The sequence below is a fragment of the Eptatretus burgeri genome, chromosome 4 (assembly GCF_056783735.1).
Source record: "Eptatretus burgeri isolate ZD-2024b chromosome 4, Ebu_testis_v1, whole genome shotgun sequence".
Classification (NCBI taxonomy): domain Eukaryota; kingdom Metazoa; phylum Chordata; class Myxini; order Myxiniformes; family Myxinidae; genus Eptatretus; species Eptatretus burgeri.
The window spans coordinates 23,728,682-23,742,373 of NC_140964.1; the positions used below are offsets into that span (position 1 = coordinate 23,728,682).

The 13,692-nt window shown below is 41.2% G+C and overlaps 1 protein-coding gene across 2 annotated transcripts in view; it reads right to left on the bottom strand.

The window, feature by feature from the left end:
• The window catches only part of LOC147027629 (protein-glutamine gamma-glutamyltransferase 2-like), a 121,397-nt gene that overhangs the window by 92,776 nt on the left and 14,929 nt on the right, over window positions 1-13,692 (bottom strand). The window contains exon 2 of one of the 2 annotated variants that reach the window (XM_085877158.1): window positions 11,764-11,907. The exons of the other annotated variant lie outside the window; for it this stretch is intronic. Within the exon in view, the coding sequence (XP_085733284.1) occupies window positions 11,764-11,907 (144 nt within the window). The remainder of the gene's footprint in view (window positions 1-11,763; window positions 11,908-13,692) is intronic. 2 annotated transcript variants of the gene reach the window in all.

Here is a 13,692-nt window from a genome sequence, read left to right on the forward strand (position 1 = left end):
ACTGGGGTATGAGTTATGACATTTTAATAATGTAAAAGGGAATTACTTGGGGCGTTCAAAAAGTTATACGAACGAGATACTCACAATCATTAGAGACATGCCAATAAAGTGCAATGGTGTTTGTGTGTGTATGAATGCACACACACACACACACACACACACACACACACACACACACACACACACACACACACACACACACACACACACACACACACACACACACACACACACACACGTTGAGCTGTCGAGCCTGAATTCAAATCTTGGTCCAACTAAACTTTTGCTCCAACAAATGTAATGCCTGAAATGTCAACTTCACATTATTTTTAATGATGGCAAACTTGCACTTTCTCAACTCTTGTTTGGGGAAATTCATTGTTGTCTTCTCTGCCGACGTCGTTCATTACTATACTCTTTAACATGACTTGTACACCTTGCTACCTCCGCCACCGAAGGTGGACGGAGGTTATATTTTCACCCCCATCTGTTTGTCTGTAAGCAGGATATCTCAAAAGAGTTGTGGACGAGTTATAACAAAATTAGGTGGATGAGTTGGTTATGTGACAAGAACAAGCTGATTCGATTTTGGTTCGGGTGTGGATGCAGATCCAGCCTATCAGTAAGATAGAAAACGTAAACTGTTCATCCGAACAAAGGTATGCACTCCACTGAGTACCGTTCTAGTTATCTCTGCAGATATGAGTTTATGAAAGTTAGACGCAAGCTTTTGTTTCACTTCAGTAGTTATGAAAACTCATGGTAGAGTTTATGGAAGCTTTTGGTGGACTGGTGGTGAGGACATTGAAATTTGTAGATTTGAATCCAGCTGAAGGCAGCAGTATTAAGATTTGGAATCTAAGCATCCACTACCTTGGGAGAATTATCATGTCCCTAAAATGTCAGTGTTAACCCAGATGGCTTACCAATGGTCTTCAAGTATCCAGGAGGTAATGTGCCTGCCAAGCCAGCTTTGATGTACATGTGGCACGAGCACACATTTAGTGGTAAGTCTTTCATGCTGCAGAACAACTTAGCATGGGCACTAAAATTATATTTATGAAAAAACAGCAGTGCCAAAAAATCCCCCTCAACTTAAAGAAACACAAATTACTGACAATAGCCTGATCTGAAGAATGTTTAAGATGGCTGGTTTAAAATCCCAGGGTTTTGAGTTAACACCAGGTAGGGTTGACTCATCCTGTCATCCTTCTGTGGTCGGCAAAATGAGTACCAGTTTGCTGGTAAAAGGGGCATTGCATCAGCGGCACATCCCTGCCCCCAGCCAATGATGCTACCTGCAGCCACAGGCTGCACATGAATGAGGAGGAGGAGGAGGAGTGAACAACAGGTGAGCATTGTTATGATGATATGCTAGGTGGTCATATTTTGGACCATTAGCTGTGTGTTAATCAGCTGTCGGGATTCTAACCTTGCTTGTAATTGTGTATTATTCAAACCTTGCTTTAAAATGTTGCTTTAAATGTATCATGCTGTTTTCACTATGTCTTTGATAACTCTTTATGGCTCTGCAGCTGCACAACAGCATGTCCTTGGGAAAACTGTGTATGCTGATATCCCACACATTCCTGTTCTTAGTCATCACCAGAGTTTCGCCTTTGCTATCAGCAGGTGCCAGTGTAGGGGTGTAGGAGTCTTAGAAAGTTATTAGTTTGCAAGATGAACTGTTGGGTTGCGAATCTGAGGATTGACTGATCCAACTTCCCTGAGGGCCCCTAGGGAGGGGGGAAAGAAGCCCACTGCCGCATTTATTTCTTTATTTATTTATCCCTTAAGCACACACTTGTAGTCCACACCCATTTCTGCTTTTGTGTGATTATATACAACTGTTTTGAAGTAAGAATCTCAATGTGGTCCGGGGCACCTGACTGAAGGGCCTTTGGGCTGCATTCCGCATGCGTAGTGCCATCTTCTGAAATAAATCGTATCATTCGAAAACCCTCATTCGACTCTGTCATTACTCGGCCGAGTGAAGAGTCATAACAATTGGCGACGAGGATGCGATGCGACTGATGCTGGCGGTGTGGACGGCGGGACTCCACTTGGTGTACAGCGATCACAAGGGTTCAGCTAAAGGTACGTGGAAATTGCACGTATAGGGCACCTAAGACAGGGAGCCCTAGTTAGGTGAAAACTGTACACTTGGTGGGCAGTGCCCCGCTGGACGCAGCTCCAGGATCTGCTCGGATCAAGAACTGTAACGGTAAAACATATGAGGTGATTCGAATGCGGTTTGTTTGAAGGGCACAAAGAGGGCTGGCAGGCCGTATGTTAGAACCGGTAAGGGTCGAGGATAAAGGTATCCGTGTGAAATAAGGAGGAAACAGGTTGGAATCCTGTACCAAGAGAGGGAAGGTTAGAGGCCTTCATTGGGTTTGAGGCTATTAGGCGGCGGGTCGAAAGGGACCTCGGTCCCGGTGTAAAAGGAGAAACGATTTACAGCTATTAGGCGGTTGGTAAGATAAGAACAAAAGATGGGGAATAACTCTGCAAAGAACATAGAGTTACCCAAAGGAACAACACTTAAAGTTATCGGTGAAAGTGGAAAACACTGGAGAGCGTTTGCAGCGTGGCTAACGGAGTCACAAAGTGAGACAGGACGTAAGTGATTTGATTCAGAGGGAATCTTGAACCAACGGGAAAAGAACACAAGGTTAATGAGCCAGGAGAAGGGCTGTTTGTAGAGTTACCTATTTGGATGTATTTGTGAATACAATGTGGTGGGGAAGGTTGAGTTTTGTGTTAGACGTAAGTTGAGTGTTCCAACCTGGAACTTGTATGTGTGGAACAACTTGTATGTTTGTATGGAGATAATGATTGGTCGTCATCGTCAATGTGAAGACTTTGGACGAGGTGAATTGCGCACACCAAATCCGGAGGAAGGACCATGATGACCGATTCTGCACGTGTTGTTAATTCAGTGATGGGAAAATGTCATTGAGAGAGTGTGTGTGTGTGTGTGTGTGTGTGTGTGTGTGTGTGTGTGTGTGTGTGTGTGTGTGTGTGTGTGTGTGTGTGTGTGTGTGTGTGTGTGTGTGTGTGTGTGTGTGAACTGGATGGGGAATTGAATAATTAAAACCACTTCAGCAGACAGTTTGTCAAATGGGATGTCAAATGGACCAACGTTCGGATTTTCTCATGGTCCGATAAACTCTGTATGCTGTTTTGGCTTTGAACACTGTACGTGATAAATGGATGGTCTCCACGGAGCATCATTTTGATTTCAAATTGAAATTCAGTTCTGTTTCCACTTTGCTTGTTTCGTAAGGCTGATCGACGTTACGGGTTCGTTTTAACGTCAGTTTCAATTCTGGTTTCATTGTTGGGGTCATTAAGCATGTTTTATACTTGATTTTCGTAAATCTGGAAAAAAACTTATTTTATGGGGTTTTGCGAGTCACGTGACGTGCCATAGGATTTAACAGGCGCGCCGAAAGCACGAAATCGTCCCGTCGAAGGACAGCTTATCGTGAGGGTTTACGAAATAGATTAGCACATTTTACAAGATGGGGACGCCCTTCTTAGGATTCTGTAAAAATTCCGATTTAAAACGAACGTATTTGAGATGTCGTCAAATATTTGTTCCGTGAGTTTGATGGTAAAAACCAACGCGCTGATAAGACGTATTGCTCATGTGAGTGCGTGATGACGTAATCACGCATGGGCCCAGCGCGCTTTGTCAAACTTGAAAGTGCAATTAACACCCTGCTGTGAATGTGCCTGCTTGTCGGAGCAATGTACAAGAATTTCTCGAGGCGGCTGATTTTGAATATGGTGGACAAACTAGATTTTAAAGAGATAGCTTTGTGGTAAAATTAATTAATAAGGACATTGACGTTTCAAAGGATCGCTCGATTTTGTGTTTCGAGGCGAGTGCACGCGCTATCGGAACATGGAAGCGACAATGCTTTGAAACAAGGCTGTAATATATATATATATATGTTTGTTCCGGTTGTTGTTGTTGTTGTTGTTGTTGTTGTTGATTGGGCTTCGTGACCGGAAGAGGAAAAGAGAAAAAAAAAAAAAAAGAGACGCGGAAGAGGCGCAGGACCGAGGGATTTAGGATGGATGGTGTTGTGGTAATGAAGTGCCGTACTGTGATTAGCGGCAACGGAGATTGGGCGGATGTGGCAGCACTGTGTATGGGGGGTCGGTGGCTGGTGATGACTCGGTGGCTGGTGATGACTCGTATGCCGCGTGCTCCGTGGAGGGTCGTGCTGGAACAGTAATGGTATGTAGTATACTGTATTAGGAATGGTGTACTCTGAGGAATGTAATTGGGATTAGAGTATGGAGTTTGCCTTCCGTATTATGTGTACAAGTTATTGTATTTTGTTATTCTTACCCTATGTATATTTATGTTGTTGCAGATATGCGTATGGGTTTTGTGAGAATAAAGCCGATCGAAAAGGTTTGTGTTGATTACTACAACAGATGGAAAGGAGGATTTAAATGCTTTGAACAAGGAACGGATTTTATTTAAAGTGGGTTTATCTTTTAGCCGCGTCTCGCGTAGTAAACGCCGGCTCTAAGAGTTCCGCGTTGTTCTTATTATTATTCTGGTGAAGACAAAACCTTTAGGACGTGGCTCTTGGACACATTTGTCCTAGTTTACATGTCAGACATCCAAGAACAAGGACGTTTTGTAGGCTACGCACTTATGAGGATAGCGGTGTTTTTGGGAAAAATTACGGGCGGGGCTCGTGCTGTTTGAACACGCAGCCATCGTGGGCCTTGACGAGGGAGCGTTTCGATTCTCTGCCTGTCGGGGTCGAGATGTTTGTCTGGAAGCGGACAGAAAAGCATGTCTGTTGTCTTTATATGAGCCTCTATCTGTCAGGATAAATTCATTGGATTTGGGAAGTATAAGCGGAATTAAAGGGATGTAGAGGAATGGTTGCTGAGCAACGACATCGATCTGGAAGGAATGGAATTGGCTTTGCACTGCACTCACTGTTGACTACGATGAAACAGGGCAGGATTATGAATACGTGGCCAAAGCACATAGAGATTACACCGTCAAACGCTCTCTGATGACAACCAACCGATGGATCGGGAAGGAAGGAGCGGCGGTGGAGGTGAAACAAGCCGCCAGAGAGCGCGAACTAATGAAGCACAGAGAAGGACTAACACCGTACATCTCAATGGCAGTTAGTAACGGACATAGTGCAGGGGAGTTAGGAAGAATGGTGAACAGATTGAGATGCGCCCCAGAACCACAAGATGGGGCAACGAACACCAGAACACTTTACTGGCCGTCAGACAAGGAGATGGATGGAAGGTATGCTTGCCTGATCAAAATCCACAGTAGTGTACAGTAAGGTCTCTCTGGCCTTCGACGTCCACTCACCACGCACCCAGAGCAACTTCCAGTCCTGCAAGCTCTAGTCATGGTGGGAGCCTCGTACGGAGGTATCATTTAAAAATAATCTTTTACACAAATACTTGTCATTATGTTGCAGTTGACTGCAGTGTTCAGTGCAGTGGCATGCTGTAAACCTTGTAGTAACGGAGACAGTGACAGAACCTTTGACGACACAATATGCAACTCCTGGTACTGACACTACTCCTTTGTGGGGGGACCTATCACTAGGCAACACACTCAAGCCAAAGAAACCGTATACACCTCCGTGGCAAAGGGGACGTCAGAAAATGCAGAAAAGACAGAAGTGGCTTGGCAGAACAAAAACGCAAGACAAAACCCAGTGGGGGCACTTTGCACAAATAGGATTCATATGGGGTCAACACGCATCTCTAATTACCCAAGTTCCATGGGCCCCGAAAGAACCTTTTGGAGTACAGTTGTGAAATCTTGTGAAAATACAGTAACCTCCCAGAGAAGAACACATTTCACTTATAGGTGTTTTCACCTATAAGGCTTGAAGCTCTCACGAGCGATCGAGTGGAACGCATAAGGAGGGTTACGCAGGGTGGAGATCTATATTTCATGACTGGGGAGACTGGTTACTGTGCCTGGTAGGGGCAGCAATCCTAATCATCATGGGAATCATTTTGGAGTATTTCTGATCAAACGTCTCATTTCCATTTGTCTAAAGAAATGCTGTGAAGCCTCACCCTCACCCAGGCCATCATAATAATTAACAGCGAACTCATGGAGGAAGACCCCGAGGACCTCTGTATGGGGCCACAACCCGACCTGACCCCACCAGCTGAGGAGCCAACAAGGTGTTCTGGCGGAGGGCGCCTGGGGAAGACTCTTCCAGGTATTACTGATTACTCAACGAACTTTCAAGTGAAAAGGTAAGCCAAACATGGACTCATACATCTCACTACACACGAAGATACAGGAAGTTGTAACAAGAAAGAAAGGAAATCTACAAGTAAAATGCTGATGGAGGTTTATGATAGATGTGGCAGTGTTTTGACTAGCATATGCATAATCATGGAAAATGGACAATACCAGATAGTGAAGGAATGTATGGAAAATACTTGTATGACCCTTATATGTAAATATGCATCTCATGAGACTCTTTTGTCTTCTAGCGCAAGTTGAGAAAGGAGCTTACACCATGCCTTGAGCGCTCACAGTGCTGCTCACCCATTAATACATTTGCATATTGTAAATATTATTGTTGTAATTAGTGTTGAGTATAATTGCCTAAATAATAATGTTGCTGTTAATATTGTATAGACTTGTAGTGCCTTTAATATTGTGTGGACTTAACATCAAATTTGTATATGACAACTTAATGGGAGACTTGTGGCAGTGGGCAAGATAAAAAGGCAACAGAAGCTAACCTGAACCACCGGCAGTTGGGGACTTCTCATTTGGGGAATGTTGATGGCTATCCACGGCATTTGCAAATCCGTTTGGCAGGCACGGGGGCCTAGGGGTAGCTGCTACAGGAACCAAATAGGGGTCCACTCGGTTGGTGAGTATCAGGTGTGGCTGGGTATGGTCAAAATATGACCAAGGAGGGAAACTGTTATGATGATATGCTAGGTGGTCATATTTTGGACCATTAGCTGTGTGTTAATCAGCTGTCGGGATTCTAACCTTGCTTGTAATTGTGTATTATTCAAACCTTGCTTTAAAATGTTGCTTTAAATGTATCATGCTGTTTTCACTATGTCTTTGATAACTCTTTATGGCTCTGCAGCTGCACAACAGCATGTCCTTGGGAAAACTGTGTATGCTGATATCCCACACATTCCTGTTCTTAGTCATCACCAGAGTTTCGCCTTTGCTATCAGCAGGTGCCAGTGTAGGGGTGTAGGAGTCTTAGAAAGTTATTAGTTTGTAAGATGAACTGTTGGGTTGCGAATCTGAGGATTGACTGATCCAACTTCCCTGAGGGCCCCTAGGGAGGGGGGAAAGAAGCCCACTGCCGCATTTATTTCTTTATTTATTTATCCCTTAAGCACACACTTGTAGTCCACACCCATTTCTGCTTTTGTGTGATTATATATACAACTGTTTTGAAGTAAGAATCTCAATGTGGTCCGGGGGCACCTGACTGAAGGGCCTTTGGGCTGCATTCCGCATGCGTAGTGCCATCTTCTGAAATAAATCGTATCATTCGAAAACCCTCATTCGACTCTGTCATTACTCGGCCGAGTGAAGAGTCATAACAAGCATGAGATGAACAAACAAACAAGTTTACAGATAGTCGAAAATAATTATGTAGGGATAAAATATCAGCAAACAAGACCTGTAGGCCATAAAAAGGGAGCCCTGAGGTCCTTACGACTGAAGACTTCCTTCGTGGTTTCTCCTTTTGCTTCCAAGCATGATGAGTTGGCGAATATGGAATGAGAACTGGGATTAAATTTATAATTGCAAAAGAAAACTAATATTTGCCTGCGATGAATTGCTGGCTGTGCAACAAGAAAGCAATTTAATTGCATTCTCGAAAAAAAATAATAATAATGGGAAACATGACAAGTGGGTGAAATTGGAAAGGTATGCTTACATTATTTCCAGGAAGAGAAGGTACAAGAATTTAAGTTAGTAGGAACGTGAGGATTCTTTAAAAACAACAATGTGCTCATAAAAAAAATACAGAAGGAAAGATATTACACACTGGTAAGCAAGAAATGGTAAAAAAAAAAAAAATTGAAAAATGCTGAGGCTTACGCATCATCCATCAGCATGATCTCAAATCACAGAATTGTCACCATCGGGTTCAGGCTTAGCTTTTCTGTTCAAAAAGTAGGCAAACAGTGAAACCCCACTACGATTGGAGCACATCAAATAGCGACAAAAGGTTGAAAAGAGCAGATACAGTAGAAATTTGAAACCGTTTTAATGCTCCCTGTGTTGCCAAGAACAATGCACCATCTCATGATGAGAAAGTTTAATCTTGTGCAAGTATGTACTGAAGCTAGAGTAGCAGTAATACTTAAGAGAGAGTCAGAATGTATTGAAAAGCAACATGTTAAAATGGCAATGTTGTTCAACAAATAATAAAAGTGCAAAAAGATTACAAACTATTCACAGAAAGTGTGAAAACCGAGGACAAACTGGCCGACAAATGAAGCAAAGAAAGACAAAACTAGTTTCGGCTTTTTACACCATCATCCAAAAATAATGCCTTCAGGAGAAAAATGACACCACCGAGATGGAAAACCAGAAAGGACATCTAGCCCAGGCCATCGTTCATGACGTCACTGGCAGAAAGGTCACAAATAGTGGAGGAATGAAAGGTAGATGCTACAAGGTAGATGCATAAAATGCCAGGAAAATTAATCTGACAACTAGCAGAGCCACTTCATGTTACCACCAATTAAAATTAAATTCAGAGCATTTTGGACCACATGTTGCCATGGAAACAAGTATTTTGCACAGATTATTTGAATAAAAGCTGCGGAGAAAACTTCCAATGGGAATGTGGTGGATTTGATGGCATCCAGGTAGAAGTATGGGCAATGGGAGAAGTAGATGATATGTCGCTAATTTTGGCAATGTTGTGTTACTCAACAATGACAAAACCAAAGAATGGTCTCTGACTGGCATCACGGGAGTCCCACAGAAAGATAACATGAGCAATCCCATCAACTAATCTAATAAATAAGATTCATCGGACGTCTGTCTGTCTGTCTTTCTGTTTGTTCACATATTTTTGCAAGGACCGCTGGACCAACACCACCAAATTTGACACCCTGCTAGTGTGGTGATAAGTTTGACACCTACAGCAGCCAATATCTTCAACAGCATGATTCTTAATCGTAATGATCCTCACCTGGAACCACTATTTAGTCCCATTCAGAATGGTTTCAGAGAAAATAGGTCAACAGTTGCAGGCTGAACAGTTTGCATTTCGTATTCCACTGACAGGCCAGATCTAGATCCAGACTTGAACCAAAATATAATCGGCTTGTTCTTGTCACTTACCCAACTCATCCAGCAAGTTTTATCATAATCCGTCGACAACTTTCTGGAATATCATGATATACAGCAGACCCTCCCCGTTTGCGGCAGTTACGTTGTTGAAAATCCTCGTGATGAGTAAAACCGCAATGCTCAAAGTTAAGACCTGGTGGGAAAGTAGGGTTAGGGGAACAAACTCTCAAATGTATCAACTTTTTTTTGCCTCAACTGCAGTCATAAAAATGAAGAAAAAAAAATAGTACTTGGTTTTGATGATGATCGAGGACGTTGCAGGTGATTGAGATGACATCAGGGTCATCAGATTTTGTGATGAGTCAGTGATCTGTTTGCTTTGCCTTATTCTGCATGTCCTTAAAGACCTCCGTATAATGTGCCATGACAACATCTCGCACTTGAATTGCAAGCACCTTTCCATAAAGATTTCTTACTCTTATTCTTTTGGTGTTAATGGCATTTTCAGAGCCACAAGGCTCGATATACAGAACACACCTCAACACTCCTGCTGAACCAGACAAGTACGGGAAACTTTATATTGTTAGACCTGTTATATTGTTAATTGAATTAATTTGCTTCTTACTTTAAAAGCTTTTAAGAGCATTTTATGTTTCATTTACTTTATTTCATGAAAATCCGATATGTTCTATTTCTTCAAAACACCCCCACAGGTTCTTCTTCGTCACACATCTTTACTGTCACGAACATCCCACGATATCTACTATAGCATGCGATATGACCCGATATCAAACTAAATCACGTGATATCATACGAAATCATGTGATATCAAACTAAATCACAAGATATCACGTGATAACAGTCCCTGCGGCACGATATCGAAAGAACAACTGAGTCTGCGACGGAGTGCAACGTGGGGCTGTGAGCCGTGAATTGAGAGGGAGTGCAGGGTTGTGCATTCCTCCGCGACACAGCGAGGGACCCATGCCGCGATCGGCACATTGTACCACAATAATTCAACTGCGATAGAGTGAAACCGCAATGCGGAAACCCGCGCTCGGTGCGGCCCTGCCGAATATCGTTTTTGGCCCTATCTCTCAATGGTGAAAAATCAATTTTACAAATTCTAGTCTCCAAATCCTGATCACCACCAAAATCTAATTAATTTGTCCTCGTCACACAACTCAACGTGTCCACCACATTTTGTCCGAATCCGGCAATAACTTTTTCAGATATCCTGCTCACAGACAAACAGATAAACAGGGGTGAAAACATAACTGCTGTCCACCTTTGGAAGTGGAGGTTTTAAAAAAAAAGTATGTTAAAGATTTATATAGTACAACCAGGTTTTTAAAAATCAAGTTAAAAGCAAAGGATGGAATTATACTGGAGAGAATCGAGGGTAGACAACACTCAAAAGGATTTTGAGGTGAAAACATCTGGATAGCAAATGTGGTGTGAAATAAATTGTAAAATTTCTGCAATTGAAGTGTACCTCGAAAGATGAAGATACATATATTCAGAGCAACAGTGGAAAACATTATTCTGCATGGAAACAGATGTTGGGTGCTCACAAACAGCAATAACGAATACAGTAAAGATGTATGTAACTACACCTGTATGATCTGGATAGCAATAAACGCAAGCTGTAAGGACCATTGTAAGATTAGAAAAATACCAGTATGTGGAGATTTACACAGAATCTCCTCAACCCTGATAAATAACAAAAGATGTCTGAAATGTTCTGGCCACTGCATAATGACTAAGGAAGAACCGGTTTCCAAACTGCAGCTGTGGAAGTCATCACAAGGAAGACTTGATTTCGGAAGATCCCGATTGAGTTATATTGGCCATCTCAGAAATGACAGAGGATTTAAAGGAGAGAAATTAAGGTAACTCACAGAAGAACATTGGCAATGGAAAAGTACCATCACCAGATCCATGATAAGACTATCAAAAGTGGACGACGACGACGACGACGACGACGACGACGACTTTATAAGTCTAACAAGACCATATCAGTAATAGCAGAGGCAATAACAAACAAACACAACAATAATATTTTCTTCATTATCATCAGAATCTCATCATCACAGTGTAACAAATTTTAATATCCTGCAGTTTCACAACAATATTACTGAAAGAAGCAGTTATGGAGTCAGAAAAGTAGAGGCAGAGGTTGGAAAAGCGAGCGCGGGATGATGGGTGCCAACTGTGAAATGGGGGTGAGGATGTGAGGAAAAGGAGAATCAGAGATAAGAGGGTCTGGCTTGGGGTTGGAGGGAGCTGAACACAACACAACCGATAAAAATATAAGAAAACAGGAAGCAACCACAGAAAGAAAAATTGTGGGGAAATGTAAGCAATATTCTGATAATGAAAAGGACAATGCAGATATTGTTATTATCACGTGAATATTGTGAAACGGCGTGTCATACCAAACCGAGTAGAAATGGAGATGATGTCGAAGTCAGCACAGTAGTGACGGTTTGAGAATTTTAGCGAGAGGTCAAAATACTGGCCACGACGGACGATGAGTGGTGGCTCTTCCCTTAGATTGCATGTCAGAAGTTCAAGGGGCTCTGGGGAAAAGAAAGAGTATTGTGAGATATAATGAGAAGGTCATTGTTTTTGCAGTATCTCCCTCCTTCTTTCTCCCTCTCATGATTAATAATGTCGTTATAATTTCTGTATGTTGAAATTACTTGCATTACACCAAATTAGAAAATCATGGAATACTACATAGATATCTAGGATATTGTGTGTATGTTCATTTTCATGGGGCTGGCAAGATGGACTCAAGCTTCACACACTCGACACTAAGCTATCTAGCCTGGGTTCGAATCCCAACCCAACTATTTCACAGGCAGGGTGATTCATCAATGTGAGTGCCATCCCTTGGATAGATGTTAAATTGGGCATCCTGGTGGACACTTATGGGGAAGGTGGATGCTAGGGATCCCATGGTGTCCTTCACAAAAAGTAGACGAGCTATTGCGTGCACCATGACCAAATTCCAAGTTACTGCCCTTACAACTGCTGGGAAGGTAATGGCAAACCACCTGATATAACCCTTGCCAAGAAACTGCTTTGACAGCACTGATGCTCTGTAACAAAGTATGTTACATCAGAATGAAAACCAGAATCCTCTTCAAGCTGTTCAACAAGTATCAATACAATTTTCCGAAGCGATATTTAATCAAAGGGAATTTCATTTTTTAAACACTGGGCCTCATACATTCCTCATACCTCCAGCATACTTTTGAAATGTTAAGGCCGTCTGTGCCACCAGGGGGTAAGAAAAGAGGACAGCAAATACAGTATATATATATATATATATATATATATATATATATATATATATATATATATATATATATATATATATATACAGTATACTGGAAATGGGAGAAAATGATGTCACAGTCAACGTGATTATGATTCCAAGACTATTTAAATTTCCCACTGAGAAATGTACATTAGACAATAAACTGGTATTCGGTTGAATGGCAATGAACATGGATGTGCAATGTAAAACATATGGACGAACTGGGAAGCATTACACTGAAGGAAAATGTGGTGCAGCTGGTGCACTCATTGGATGCATCGTGATGCTCACTTCCACCAAAATCAGGAGGCAGTCTGGCCTGAGCAAACGAAACAACCGAATGTTTGCTTGGGAGTGGAGCCATTTGGCCATGCAACAAAAGATAGACTTTCTTACCCAAGCAGACATGTGAATTCTTAAAACTATGTGGGCCTTATCTGTGAAGATAAATTGACTCACATGACAATGAAGTAGATGAAAGTGTCACAAACCTTTATTCCATAAATTCTTAACACTTGTGTTTTTTCCACACATAAATCAGGAATGACATGGACAGAAGGTTATTCTGGCAAATATATATATATATATATATATATATATATATATATATATATATATATATATATATATATATATATATATATATATATATATATATATATATATACACAGGGTGCTGCAAAAAGTAGGTATACAGTAAGGATTATACCAGTATTACCAGTATTATAATAGTGGTGCTAGGATTCATTTAATACTAGAATTCATTTAATTCATTAAAATCATTATCACCATTTTTATTTTCGTAATTTTTTCTATAATACATCTTTTATTTGCAGGTAAAGTGGAAATTTAATTTGGAAATTTGCATTACTGTATACCTACTTTTGCAGATATATATATATATATATATATATATATATATATATATATATATATATATATATATATATATATATATATATATATATATATATATATATATGTACATATGCTGGAAAAGTCGAGACTGAGGAATGTTGTCCAAAAAATAGTTGTTTAA